This window comes from Nyctibius grandis, chromosome 5 (assembly GCF_013368605.1).
Source record: "Nyctibius grandis isolate bNycGra1 chromosome 5, bNycGra1.pri, whole genome shotgun sequence".
Taxonomy (NCBI): Eukaryota; Metazoa; Chordata; class Aves; order Nyctibiiformes; family Nyctibiidae; genus Nyctibius; species Nyctibius grandis.
Window position 1 is genome coordinate 17,599,368 of NC_090662.1, and position 15,151 is coordinate 17,614,518.

General features: G+C 44.3%; 1 protein-coding gene across 2 annotated transcripts in view; it reads left to right on the plus strand.

The window, feature by feature from the left end:
- The window catches only part of ABCD2 (ATP binding cassette subfamily D member 2), a 48,789-nt gene extending 40,074 nt beyond the window's left edge, over nucleotides 1-8,715 (plus strand). For both annotated transcript variants that reach the window (XM_068400969.1, XM_068400970.1), the window contains exons 8-10: nucleotides 110-194; nucleotides 933-1,058; nucleotides 4,245-8,715. In XM_068400969.1, the coding sequence (XP_068257070.1) occupies nucleotides 110-194; nucleotides 933-1,058; nucleotides 4,245-4,455 (422 nt within the window). In that variant the 3' untranslated portion in view covers nucleotides 4,456-8,715. The remainder of the gene's footprint in view (nucleotides 1-109; nucleotides 195-932; nucleotides 1,059-4,244) is intronic.
- The last annotated feature ends 6,436 nt before the right edge of the window (nucleotides 8,716-15,151 follow it).

Sequence of the window (15,151 nt, forward strand, 5' to 3'; positions counted from 1 at the left end):
ATGCTCTTTATGATTTTGGTTGCAGATTGCAGAGATGTTGCAAATGAAGCTGCAATTCCTTCACAAACTTACATTGTCCTGACACATTTTGTTTGCATTTGTTTATAAGGCTGGGATGCCATCATGGATTGGAAAGATGTCTTATCAGGAGGAGAAAAACAAAGGATGGGCATGGCTCGGATGTTTTACCATAAGTAAGCATTTCGATTTGTTCTTTAAGCAGTGTCTGAAAATGAGGAAGAGTTTTGCAGGTTTGCTCTAATAGTTTGAGCAGTAGTAGACTATAATCTCCATGCAATATGCAGTACTGCTTGATGGTTGCATAGGACCGCAGACCTTGTCACTTATTTGTACAAGCTCTGCTTTTAGCTTGGGCAATGCTTCTTACTTAAGCTTTGCTTTTGGCAGCATAGCATTACATTTTCCAGATGTTCCTTCCTTTAACACCTCAGGCACAAACATCTTCCCTGCATCTGTCCTACAAATATTGCAGAAGTCTGATGGACTGTTGCAGAGGCTATCGGAGCTTGAAAGCCAAGCTCCAAAACTTTTTTGTTTTGGAGACTGCAGCCCGCCAAGGCAGACCAGTCCATACATAGCAGTGGATAGAAAGTTTCTGAGTTGGTTGCAGCTACTGTATGACTTGATGACAGGACAGAATAATACTAGGTCAAATTCGAATATAGAAGTTAGATCACTGTGTATTCAGATGGACCAAGAAATAAAACCCATTTTTCCTGGAATCTGGCTCTGCACCTGAATAATGTACGGAAACTTTATGTTGTTGCTAGCCAGCTTCCAGCTGTAGAGGAGAGACAGGTGTCTGGCAAAAAAAAAGCTCTGTCCTTTCCGTTATTCTTTCAATTAAGCATCATACATGGGAATACTGTCCAAAACATAGAAGAGTAATGTTCTTTATCTGCTTTTGAAAGGCCGAAATATGCATTGCTGGATGAATGCACGAGTGCTGTAAGCATTGATGTTGAAGGAAAGATATTTCAAGCTGCAAAAGCTGCTGGGATATCCCTGCTTTCTATAACACACAGACCTTCTCTTTGGTGAGTATGTTCAGGGATTTATCATGGTCCTTGCTTTTAGCTTTCTGAGAGGCAGGGAACTGACCTTTATTCTTTGTACTAGGGCAGTTGTTCAATCAATATCTACTGCACTTTCTAAGATAACTTGTCTGCAATAATAGCAATGTAAATGCATTTAGCATTGATTTTTTTTTTTTCATTCTTTGACAGATATTTATTCCTCCCTCTTATTTTTTTTAAAATGTGTTTCCATTATTAACTATTAATAGCAACACGCAGGTATCTAAGAGGCAATTAATTAGTCCACCACACCACAGCCACAACAGATATAATCAGATTATTCTGTAAAGGTGACAAGATACGTGAGCTGTCCTGGGGAAGTTTGCCAGTGCTTAGGAGAAGATGGGAAGCATGGCAAGTGGTTAACCTGCTCTTTGTCCTTCCACAGGAATAATACATCTGTTGTTTTAAGTTCAGTTGTGTCCTCTATCTGCAGAGTTCGTGATCTTTCAAAATTTGATTGTCTATTAAAAAAAGAAATATTAGAATTCTGAGAAACATCATTCTAGTGAGGGATTACCAAGTATGGAAGAGTCCCTCAAAGGAAATAAATGTAGTTACTGAATACATAAATCAACCAAATACTTAAAAGGGCAAAAGGAGATCAAGAAGGTGTCAGCTGACATTAGCAGAGTCCCTGATCTCTACTGTCAGAGCATTTGCTTTTTTAAGCTGATGACAAAAAATCCATTACCAATTCGTTGCCTCAAAGGAAAGAAATTGTACCAGTGTCCGCTTCTCTGAAAAAGAACAGTTTCCCCGTCATTCCTCCTTCCTCTGTGGAGATAGTGACAAAAAAAGTTTTGTTGGATCAGGACCTAAATATTAAGGAAAAAAATGGTTATTCTGATAAGGAAAAAATATCACATAGACATTTGTTTTTAAAATGATTTAAATTATACTTAAAAAGAAAAGTTTTGTGGTTTTTTTTTAAGTTTGGCATTACTTTAAAACCACTGCTCAAGACAACAGGTGTTTGAGAGCATTGGCCAGCAGGCCAAGGGAGGTGATTCTGCCCCTCTACTCCGCTCTGGTGAGACTCCGCCTGCAGTACTGCGCCCAGCTCTGGAGCCCTCAGCATAGGAAACACATGGACCTGTTGGAGCGAGTCCAGAGGAGGCCACAAAAATTATCAGAGGACTGGAGCACCTCTCCTGTGAGGAAACGCTGAGAGAGTTGAGGCTGTTCAGCCTGGAGAAGAGAAGGCTCCGGGGAGACCTTATTGCAGCTTTTCAATACATACAGGGGGCTTATAAGAAAGATGGGGACAGACTTTTCAGTAGGGCCTGTTGCAATAGGACAAGGAGTCATGGTTTTAAACAAAAAAGAGAGTAGATTCAGACTAGGTTTAAGGAAGAAATTTTTTTAAGATGAGGGTGGTGAAACACTGGCACAGGTTGCTCAGAGAGGTGGTAGATGCCCCATCCATGGAAACATTCAAGGTCGGGTTGGACGGGGCTCTGAGAAACCTGATCTAGTTGAAGATGTCCCTGCTTATTACAGGGGAATCGGACTAGATGACCTTTAAAGGTCCCTTCCAGTGCAAACTATTCTATGATTCTCTTCTGATTTTATGATCCCACCCACAAATAACTATAATGCAGAGGGGGCAAGTTCTGCAAAAGAACTTGTGAGAAAGACCTTTGAGTTCAGTTTCCTACTGACATTTCTTGTTTCCTAGTACTAGTACTATTCAGGAAGGTTTGGGGTTGCTCTTGTAACCTCCACAGTACTATTGACATTACCAGCACTCTGGTGATTTGTGGGGTTCTGGAGAAGTCAACAGAAGTGCTGAGTATTCAGAAGTAAGCATCAAATGCCTTTAACTCGGGTATGCTTCTGCAGGGACTGCCCTGTGTAGACAAAGAATGGGTTCACATGCTGTTTTCTCCTCCTCAAGATTATGCCAGGAAATATTTGCTCTTTTAATCAAAATATTGGCCACTTTCCTAGACCACAAGCACTGGATGTCTCAATCAGCTATCTCAGCTTCCTGATTTTTTTTGGGTTTTTTTGGTGGGGGAAAGTTAGAGGGATAGGGTAAGCATTTGGTGGCACAGAGAATAATATGCAAGAAGTGGTGAATATAAGCCTGAAGTTGAATCTCTTTTAAGTCCTGTGTCATAAGCTATTGAGTTTATTAAACTGTCACATTCCCTGGATGGAATTTATAATCACTGTTTTCTGATGTGTCTCATCTTCTGTAGCTTATAGTGATAAATTACACAGTCATACCAGCAGCTCTGAGGGAACTCTGTGCTCTTCCTCTTGCACCTCCTGATAAATGTCTTGTCAGGTCTTGACAAAGTCCTCATGTACACCTTTGAATATTTTCAGTGCACACACCCTGAAACTCACTGACAGACCTGTGACAGAGACTTTTTTATTTTGGCCCTTGCAAACTGAACCATGTTTTAGGACTGGAGGTTTCTTTAGCCAGCCTTATAGGATTGAGGTGTAATTTGAACAAACTAGAGTTTTATCAGTAGCCTCAGGTGCACTGTGCCTGCTTGAATGTATTTTCTGCGAAGGAGGTAAAACATTTCTCGGAAAGCGAGGTAGATAAAATTAACTGGGACTAGCATTCCTAGGGGAGAAGGGAACCTTGTCTGCTGCTTCTCATCAGGCTCCTGGAGAAAGAGGAGTCTGGTGGAGTTGCAGTGAAGGCAACTGCAGCCACAGACAGTGTTTCTAAGAGGGAGGCGAAAAAGGGAGGCTGCCACCTTGCCCAGGAAGAGCAGACCACAGTGGGGACTCTCCACAGCCCTGCTGCCTGCTCCTGCCAGTGTCACTGCAGGTGAGGGCCTCGGCGAGCCCAGCCATCGAGGCAATGACCGCCCCAGCTGGGGAGCCCACACCAGTGCCGATAGTTACAGCTGGCACCTCGCTGCTGAATTTCTCTAGATGGCCTAAGGAGGTCCTGGTGACAGGCTTTGAAATACCCAAATCCCTTACAAAAAAGTGTCCTGGGATTATGAATCACTGAAAAAGAGTCTTACCTAGTGATCCAAAAGTGGACAACTTTTGGATGGAAAACTCCATTTCCTGAGAGGCACCATTGAAAAGAGACACAGACATCCAAATTTGTGTGCAAAAATGAACTGTATGTTCCCTGAGCTGTTACTAATGTTTTAATTTCTACTGCAGGAAGTACCACACTCACCTGCTGCAGTTTGACGGACAAGGTGGCTGGCGTTTTGAGCAGTTGGACACCGCTATCCGTTTATCACTGAGTGAGGAAAAACAGAGACTGGAATCCCAACTTGCAGGAATTCCTAAAATGCAGCAGAGACTGAATGAACTGTGTAAAATCTTGGGAGAAGACTCAGTGCTTAAAACAATGGACAAAGAGGAATAAATAATTTATGTTTTATGTTTTTAAAAGTATTTTTTTAGTTAAAAGCATTACAAATTCAGCCCTTATCCTTTGCATGCATTGTGATAGAGGCTTAGAGCATAGAGAAACAGAGCCAGCAAAAAAAAAAAATGCTCTGAATGCTATGTAAGACTTTAGCATTTTAGTATTAAGGAAGAAAGTGGTTGAACTGTGAAAAGAAAATAAGCAAGTGCACAGAGTATAAGATTAATCATTGCAGCTTATGTTAATTCCTAGTGCAAGCCCGATTCACTGCAAAAAACTACCAACACACTTAGGTTTTGTAGGTGAAATTTTCCCTGAGACTTGGCCTGCAGAATGTGCTCTTGTACCAGGTCACTGTGTGCGTATGATATGCCTGCTACGCAGAGCAAACTTGGCATGAAACTCAGGCATGGAGCACGGCAGAGGCAGCATCTGGGTGAGTATGCAGATGCATGCAAAAATCTCATTTGGGTATAAGAAACATTCTTTCAGCCCTTGTGAAACCAAGCTCCTGTTCTGCTACTGAATCACATACACATCTTTACCTGCATTTCCATAGGAAACAACATAACAGGCTGACCAGAAGACAGCTGTCTGAGCAACCCGCTGCCCTTGCAACAGAGAAGGAGAGATAGAGCTAAATGTGTAATATACTTGTGCTGTACTTTATGCCATTATGCATAGCTTCAGAGGCTCTTTGCCCTTCATGATACATCAGTTCCTTTGGGGGATTATTTATGTCCCCTGTTTAGTAACCTCTGTTGGGAGGGGATGGAGCACTGGGCCTGGCATCAAGTGATTTAGTTTTCACTTGACTAAGTCATTTATCTGCTCCATGGGTCTGGTCCAGCTGGTGTACATCTCTGACCCAGTTCCTCTGTTGGTAAAATTGCAATGTAGGCACTTGTTTGTTCCATGAGGCACTTTGTGATGGGAAGGACTGTAGGAGAGGAAAATGCCGGTTTCTGACAATACACTGAATTCTCAGGCATGGCTGTCCTGCCAATTAAAATGCTCAGCACTTACAAAGGTCTGTGAAAAGTTAGAGCATTTTGTAACCACTAATTACTATGCCTGCCATATTTCAGTAGAGTGGCTGAACACTGCCCTCCCCATGAGCAAACGCACCGGTTAACAGCTTTGCTTTCAGATGCGTTCACTGATTGTCCCATCTGCTTTTCAGCTCAGTAGGAGCCTGGTCCCCAGTCAGTCAGAAGGTGCTTTAAACAGAAACCCCCAAGACAGTGCTGGCCTGAGTACCTTGCCGGAGGCAAAACCCGGTGGATTAGAAATAAAGATGGGAATGGATTTAAGAGCTCCTGATCTGCTCTCTTTGACTGCAAGTGGATTGCAAATGGGCAGCTCGGGAGGGAAGATCAGGGCAGGTAAGAACCTTTGCTGATGGATAAATGAGCCTTAGCCGAGATGTAGCAATCCTGAAGTTTGTTGGTTCTTTTTTTCCTAGAAGAAGTATGATTCCCTAAAGGATTTCTGTCTGGTGTGCTTAGTCTGAGAGAGGCAATGCATAAGCTGTTAAGAACTGTTAAGAGAAGAGAAATGTTTTGGGCGTATTTGCTGAGCTGGGAATGTTTGAGCATCCTGAAGTGAATATAAACTGTCTCCTTTTTCTGATCACTTCACAGACAAGGGGAAGGTGAATTAACTCCATCTGCCAAATCCCAGGCCAGTGCACTAACCATTAGCCCCTCTTCCTTCTCACTGTGCTTGTCTTGCTGGTTTTACAGATCCCCAATGGCACTTGCACCAGAAAATGGAATAAGTCTGCTCTCTGTCCTGCTCCTTCAGAGTCTGTGACTTGAATGTAACCCTGTACTTGTCCTGGTGACAATAGTTTGTTCCTCTCATTAGTTTTCTCTGTAGAGTCCCCTTGGATATCTCACTGACACAGAAAGGAATGCTCTTGGGAACCTTTGAAAGGGATGAGAAATTAAGATTCAAGATAATAAGATGTTTTGTTGTAAAGTGCAGACTGGAGGTCACTGCTATGGTGGATGACACGTGCATGCATTTTGATTTGCAAGTGTCTCTGCTTGTCCCTCTCCCTGAAGGCTAGCTTTCCTCCTTCTCATCTTCAAAGAAAAATTCAGAACTGCTAAGGAAAAAAAAAAAAGAAGTCAGCCAAGAATCTGTTCTTGGTGAGCATAAATGAGACGACTGATGATTTTAAAGGCTTGCACATCTGAGTTATGTTTCTCTAAGATGGTGATGAATGAGGCGTGCAACAGATGCATGCCCTTGTCCCAGCTGCAGCATATCCTCTGCTAGCGCAAAGCAGCCACAAAGCCACCTTTCCACAGCCTCTCCCAAGGCAGGAGCTGAGGTGGAGGAAGGGGCATTAGTATTCCCCACCCCTCCGTTAAGCACTTTACTATGTGTCTGGGAGCTAAACCAGGACTGTCCCATCCTGAATGATGAGGACACTGAAAAATGCTGAACAATTAGCCCAGTTTGGCACAGCTCCAGGTATGGCCCTGCTCCCAGCGTCCCACCAAAGCTCTGCCACAGTGCTGGACTTGTTGGGAGCCATTATGGGCAAGTGCAGTGCCTGAAATCTGCTGTACCACCTTGCAGGGATCGAAGCTGGCCACCCCTCACGGCACAAACAGAAACACATCTTCTGAGGAAACCATGTTTAGAAGAAGAAAGATTGTTTGCTTTTTTTTTTTTAATGAGATTATGCATAAAACATAACGAAAGATATGTACATTACTGATGAAATTTTAATGAAAACTGAAGTTGCACTAGAATCAATGTAATCGTATTTTCCTTGAAGTTTGATATATGTTTCTTGGATCCAGTAATAGACTTAACCATTCCCATTCAGTAATATAGCATAAAATATCCTGGCATCTGACTCAGCTGTTTACATTCTTGTAGGCATGACAAGAACATCAGAGGCTGGTATGAGAAGCAACTCTTCCCTAAATAGGAACTTCCTGAGTAATACTGAGCCAGTTTTAGAAGGATTTTCTGTACCGGTGGCTCATTACTTTTAAAGTTAGTTTTGTGCCTGGAAGAGAAGCTGCCCTGGAGATTTTCTCTGCAAACTTCCTGCGTTGTTCCAAGGGCTAATTGAGACGGGTGTCTCCGGTTCTGTTTCTGTAGAGTTTTACCTCTGGTGTAATAGGGGCCATAAGGCAGCTCATTTTGTGCTGCTTTCAACCCAGCCGGGAAAGCAAGAGCAGAGGTGCCTGATCCCTGCTCAGGGAATAGCTCAGGGAGACACCGTTCTGGAGCCAAGGCACGGGGAGCACTTGGCCCTTGCAGTGCGAGAGGGTCAGAGCAGGGCAGGATGCCTTGGTGGAGTCCTCTTTCGTGCTGCAATGAGAGCTGCTCATCAATATTCATTCCCTTTCTGGCATTCAGAGGCTGTGACTCCCTGGGAGGCCAAGGAGGTGACTTTTTGACCTTCCTTCTACCTGTCATTTCTAGCTGGGGGTAGCCAGATCCAGCTTGTTGTGTCATGGCATCTGTGCATTCAGGGCTGGATGCTGCAAAGCCTCCTGTGAGCACCTTCTCTTCCCCCAGGACGCGGGGCAGACTGGACTTGCCTGGGTCTGCATCCTAGAGGAGTACAGGTGCTGAGCAAAATTCATACCAGTCTCAGGCATGGAGTAACTGTACAATAAAAATATGAAGTATCCACATCAGTTCATTCAGGTAATGTTGGGATTTTTTGCAAGGATCTTCAGAATGGAAGGAAACAATTTTGTGCGTGAGGTTTCAGTATTTTAACCTAGGCGGAGTTTGGTTTTTACTTAGTTTTGGGACCAGACTCATTCCTGGTTTAGACGTGGAAGCCCTCCTTCTGCACGGGTAGAAAACCCCACATATCTTTTAAAGGAGTTTTTTTAAATCAGTGGGATTTGTATTTCAGTGAGGAATGAAGGACTGGGTATTCAATGGGATATTTTAGGGAAATTTGCAATAAAAATTATATCCTAAAGCAAATGAACACATCTACAATCCCCACAATATGTCTGAATGATGATAATGCACGTCAAAGTCAAGTTTACGAGCCTGTGATCAGAGATTTCAATCATATATAGAATGAAATCCCCCTACTGAGCTGTTCATGGAGCTTAAGAGAACTCAACTGCTAATCAAATGTGTCTTTGTTTTGTTTATGTTTGATATTAATGCCTTTTAAGAGCAGACAATTTATAAAGCAATAAATTATGCTTTACAGTTGTAATTTATTCCAACCTCAAATAAAACATGTTGCATTTACTTTGAGTTTACAGTGCTCCTTATGAATCATTCACAAAGCAGTCAGCACCTGCCTGCATGTGCTCTGGGAGCCCCTTCCCATCCCTCATTTCTCGTGATGGGGTAGGAAAGCGAGGGGTGGATGTTGCAAGTTTGCAAGTTAAAACAAGTGTTTCCTTCCTAGATCAGGCTGGCGTCAAAGGTTGCTGTGAGGTTTCTTGTGTCTCCTGCCCATCTGCTTCAGCGTGGACCTGATTCATGACAACAAGGTGACAAGAGCTGCCACCACTTGCTGGGAAGTCCTGCAAGGAGGCTGGGCACTGAGCTGTGTGCCAGAGGATGGTGTCAGTAGCGCAAGATCAGGTGGCCTCAGCAGCATCGCTCCCAAAGGTTGTTATGGTCTTTATAGAATCACAGAATCATTTTGGTTGGAAAGGACCTTTAAGATCAAGTCCAACCGTTAACGCAGCACTGCCAAGTCTACCACTAAACCATGTCCCTCAGCACCACATCTACAGGTCTTTTAAATACCTCCAGGAATGGTGACTCCACCACTTCGCTGGGCAGCCTGTTCCAATGCTTGACAACGCTTTCGGTGAATAAGTTTTTGCTGATATCCAATCTAAACCTCCGCCAGCACAACTTGAGGCCGTTTCCTCTCATCACTTTGTAAGATAAAGTTATGCATAAAGCATCAGTATCACAAATACTACAAGCAAGTGCCCATGTTGGCCTAGAATAGCAGAGATATTTTTTTCGTTGGGGATTAAGATCCACAAATACAGTCTCTTCAGCCCTGCAGACTTCCAGGAGTATGAGGACCCTAAAGACACCAGTTGACTCAGAACCCAGAGCTGGCTTGTGTCTAGCCATGTCCCAGCTGCATGGCTGGGGATGGTGAGGTACCCTGTGGTGGTCCAGGACCTGGGTTATGCAGCTGAGAAGCCCATGGCGATAGTGGTCACTTGAGAACTAGATCCTCATGAGTGACTGAAGGCCTGTCCCCTGTGCCTCCCTTCCAGATACTGCACCCACTCAGAAGGACAGCACTGGCAGAAAGCGAAGTCCAGGTTATGAGCCATGAGAAATGCATTTTTGGGGGTCTTGGGGGAGCTGTAGGACCATGCTGGGGCTCATACATCAGACCAGGAGGAAACAGGCTATATTGTAGTGGGGGAGGTGAGCTGAGAGCTGCGAGGTTGCACTTGAGTTTCTTTTTTTTTTGGTAAGACATGCTTTGATGTCTTCTTTTTGGTGAGCATTCCTGCTTTCTAATCAGGCCAGCAGAGGACTGGCACCATGTGTTCACTGGGAAGTGCTGGAGCCCTGAGCCTCTCTGCTCAAGGGTCCAGTATCCCCAGAAGAGATGGGACAGCAAGGCTCGTATCACAGGAGCAAAATGCAAAATGGACTCAGAAAATGTTCAGAGCAGAGGTGTTCAAAGGCTTCCCACAGCTGAAATTTTCTGGTAAGTGGGGAATATCTGGAAGAACACCTTACGCTGTCTCTCTGTGGCCTTATTTCTGATTATGGCTCATTCTGCAGCACCTGCTTTGTATTTTTTAAATTAGTGTCTTTAACCTCATGTAAATGAGACCATCTACAAGAGGGTAACGGTGACATACTAAAAATACTGCACCCACCCAGTGCGAGTTTGATGTGAATGAACAATCTGGTTTTAAACAGGTAATTAAAAAAGGGAGAAAGAGATTGTGATGGTGGCTGATGCAGGGCTGAGGAGCCAGCTGGGTCCTGGGGCTGAATCCCCAGTGAGAAACCAAGCTGGGATGAGGTCTGGGAAAAAACAGTCCAAGAGATCCCATGGGAGGAGCCCTGTGTTGGAAAAAGGGAATAATGAAACCTGTCTTGGACGTAAAATAATTGTGCAATAGCACATTACTTTTCTTCTGTTGTCGTCAAACATACAGAGATGAGCTGGCCCTGACACAGCGTTTGTAAGATAACACAAACAACAAAAGAAACAAAAATGTTCATTTATTGATCAATTTTAGCGTGAAAATTTTCACAGAAGTTATTTAGATTGAAATGTCTTTGACACTGAGTTTATATTTGTCGTGCTTTGGAGACACATTTCAAATAGATCAGATTCATTATGCTTTTCATAAAGATTTGGGTCTTTGGGAAGCAGAAATTATTTTCACCATAAATGATAAGCAAGTTATTGAAGCAAACCCAACCTATTTAATACTGAAAACAAGCCCCCAAGAATGCACTAATTCTCTAATATTCATGTCCTCCGTTCAAATTTTTTTCTCCTTAATTATAGCACACTATGCTATAAAGACATGAAGTTTGTTAGAGGCTTCTCTATCAGTTGGTGTTTCCTGTGCTGCTGTGTTTGGAGATCTCTGTCTTTTTTATACAGGTTGCACTAAGTCTTCACTCCCACCCACTTTCTCTCCCCACCAGGATGGGTGCAGTGCTGAGACAGCCGGGTGCTGGTGCCCTCCTCCCCAAGAAATGTACGGCACAAACGTGTGTGAGCAGGAGAGGTCCCTGAGCATGTCACAGCCAGACCCTGCAAGTATTTTTTATAGGTAGGCAGCAAACCGCTTTAGGAAAAGTCTTAAGAAATAATATCCGCACAACTAAAATGATCAGGGGCTGATAAGGTACTAATGCAAGGTGCTAAAGTGCAACAACTAGTAGTGATAAAGCTGGGCTTTGCTAGGTGTATGCCCACATTAACAGGACATTCTTGCACTGAGCAAACACTTCCCAGTATCAGTTTATACCTACAGTGCCAGGGAGGTTTGAAAGTTATACAGCTCATACTTGTAAAACCCAAACAATCCTCTTTTAGCCCCAGCAAGTGGTCATCAGATGCACACAATTGCTTTTCATAATGTCCTTTGCAGTATTTCTAGGTAATCTATAAATATAATAAATGCTTAAATAATGACATGCCCTGCCTGAGCTCTGCTATTCAACCAACAATCCCTTCATATCCAGTAGGAAATGGCAGCCACAGAAGCAAAATCCCCATTTCCTTGCTAGTGCAAAACAAGCATACAAGGAGGTGCTGTCGCAGGCTCTTGCTTGCCTACTTTTATGCAGTAATCGTGCTACAGAGTATTCAAGCCATTTGATCGCTAGTCTTCACTTATGTATGTGCCATACGGCTCATTGCTGAGCATCAGAGGATGAGGACTCTCATTATTAGACTCTTCTTGATTACATTATTATGGGTGGAAAAAAAAAAGAGAGATTACTGCATTTCATGCCAAGATGAAAGCGGAGGCAAGGTATGCCGGCCTGGGAGAACGGCTGGGCTTCCTTTGTAAGGACGTACTTCCCGGGACTTCTGAAGGGAGGGTCAATTCCTCTTTCAAGTCATGGGTTGAAAACTGCTTGTCTGAGAGAGGTTTTAATTAACAACCAGGAAAAATAACCCAGTGGCACCAGCAGTTTTAAAGGTATTAAAAACTGTCTGCTAGGTGTTCCCTTAATCAATCCGCTCTGGCTTTGTCAGTCTCCCGTGACCTGCTCACCCTGCTCTGAGGCCGGGCTGCTCTTGGTGGATGGAGCTGTGAGGGTGAGGGCTGGTGACTGGCTCCCCGCAGGACACCGCTGAAGTGCCTGCTCCTCCACCCCGCTGAGCGCCTCTGGGAAACCCGAGGCTATTGCACCAGCATGGGCTCAAACCTTTCCAAACCCCTTCCCCTCCAACCAAGGATTATTTCCTAAAAAAATAATCTCACCCTCTTGGCTTTAACTCCTGTTCTGCCTGTCAAAGTTTCCAGTGGAGGCTGGAGTTCCCAGGGGCACATTAAAGATAAATCAGATCAGATGGACCAAAGCATGCTCTTACCTAGGACATAGTTCAGGGCTGTATCATCACCTGCCTAGCCTGCCGTGAAGTGTAAGGCCATGTTCAAAGCAGTTTGGTTTGTTTTGTTAAAGCCATACTTAAAGTTGTGTGTTTACTTTGATAATTCAGAGCCTTACACTGCTGCAAAAGGCATAAATGAGATGCAGATTTTGGAAGTAGACAAACTCAGGCTTGAATGAAGCCAGGACAGGTTTTGCTTCTGCTGGGTTCTGGGGTGCTCCAGCAGAAAGTGCCTGTTTGTCACAGGGTGTTGTCTGATGGCATCTATGGCTTGTGTTAGGTGGTGCCAGAACAGCCCCTCCTGGCTGACGGGTAAGTATGAAAGTGGGAACTCAAGTGCTGCTGGAGTCAACAGGGCTGCAGTGCCCTGTGCTTTCATGTATGGCTCAGCCAGCATGCTGAGAAAAGCCACTTGTGAGTTTGGGAGGAAAGGACTGAAGATCTGGAGCCATGAAGGATGAGTGTCTCCAGCTCTTTTCCTGCATTTGTAGGTGTGCGAATACAGGCAGACCCAAGCTGCCCTGTCCCGGCACCCACGAAAGCACATTGAGCCAGCACTGCCCACCTCAAAAAGGCACTTCTTCATGCAGGAGCTGCCCTGCATGACGCGGTGCCGGGCTGAACACTGCAGTGCTGGGCTGCCTCCAGATCAGAGCAGGCTCCTGCTGTGCCAGCCTGGAGCCTGGGCAGACGACCTCTGCTCTCTGGATCCACCTGCCCAAACAGGTCTGAAACTGGCCATAATCTGGGTTTGTGCTCTAATCCCAGCTGTCTGTCACAGTCTTTTCAAGTTTTTTTTTTATTTCTGGAGGGTGGAGGCAGAAGAGGCATGGCTGCACGCTCTCCTGAAGAGTGAGGCATGTGTGAGCAGAAACTATTTGTTTTGTTGCACTTGAAGTTGAGTCCTCACCCACAGCGGGCTTGGGTGGGGGTGAGAATACAGCATGGTCTTAGAGTTTCACTGCAAATGCATTTCATTTCATTCACAGGAATACTTAAGAGCTGGGGGAGCTCTTTGTCACCTATGTCTTGCTTCATTTACCTCAATCAGTTTCTCCTGCAGCTGGCTGAGCACCAGGTTCAGGCACAAATACAGAAGCTTTTGTGCAGTCTTACAGGCTCAGATTTCCTGTTCCACGTGTTATGGTTAAGCCTCAGGAATCCTGTTTGGAAGGCACTGCTAAAACTCCAGTCCGGTGGGCTTCTGGCAGGAAGGAAAGGTGATGCTGAGTTGAGCACCACGTTGAGGAGTGGAGCCAAATTTATTCCTGGTGAAATGCAGGGCATGTCAGGGAAACTAAACAAAACAAATGTTTGGTCCGCAAAGCTTAGAGTCACCAGGCATCTCTAGCTGTTCTTAAAAGGTTTCCTTAATGACGCTGATTAGATTATTAGAGAGGAACTTGCAAGAACCCACGTTACTGCTGAGTTTGCAGACTCATATCAGTGTAGCATCGCCAAGGTTTGCTACCGAGCCAGGCTTGCTCCCTTCGCGGGACAGCTAGAGTAATTTTACTGGCAACATCTCCTGTAAAGATTATTGATAATGAGTGCGTTCTGATGATGACATATGCAACTCCTTTTGCTATTAGCAGACTAAGAAATTGCCATTACTTTCTGGCACAACACATAAAATAGCAACCGCATTCATGACCCTTAACGTTATGAAGGCACTTAAGGGTTTGTTTTGTATGAATATAATTTTAAGGTGCTCAGCAGCTCTTGGGAATGACTGACTATGCAATACATCGTGGAATGTATAATTGATGAGAGCTGAAGTCAAAGTTATTCACAGATCCTAAATTCCTTCCCAAATTATTTTCCCCATTGTTTGCATGCTGCATTACTGAATTGGAGCAGATCTGCATCCTGATCAGCGCTGCCACGGGCAGGGCTCAGTAACCATGGCATTTCCCAAGAGTTTCACCACTTTATCTCTGCCAGGTTGACGTTTTACTAGCCGAGTACTCATCTGCCACACTTAGGAAGCCTTCGGTGAAGATGATGTAAGCTTTGCAGGTGTAGATGAAAGCTGAATTGAATTCGGCCTTTAGTTATGCCTTCTTGTGTAGGACTGACATGATTGATAAGCTGAGGAGGAAAATATTGGGAAAAAAATGAAACACATCTAAGTTTCCTTCCAGTCAATTCCAGCACTCGAGCCGGTGCTGTCTGCCTTTACAGAAACCAGCTGTAGCAGGCTGGGAAGCACTCTCACATTGCCTAGGGCGTACCTTTGATCAAACAACCTCAGCTTGCCTCTCACAAAGCTTTCTTCATGCACCTGATATGGGATCCTGCCTGAGATAATGAATCATGATGCATTTAAAAGAAATTAAAGGATTCACATCAAACTCTGCCTCTAATCCAAACCAGCACCTTGATCATTCCTCCCGTGTGCAGTGTAGCAGGGCAGCAACAACCCCGGGCATTCGCTCACCGGCCGAGCGCCCGCAGATGTAGGTCACTGCCATCTGAGAGGCAGAATCAATATTTCAGGGTGCATTGCTCCCTCTAGCTTACGAGTTTAATTGAAGGGGTAGGAGAGCTAAAATGAATTTTAAACAACCTGACTGGAGGGCAAAAATCATCTTAATTAAATCTCATTCA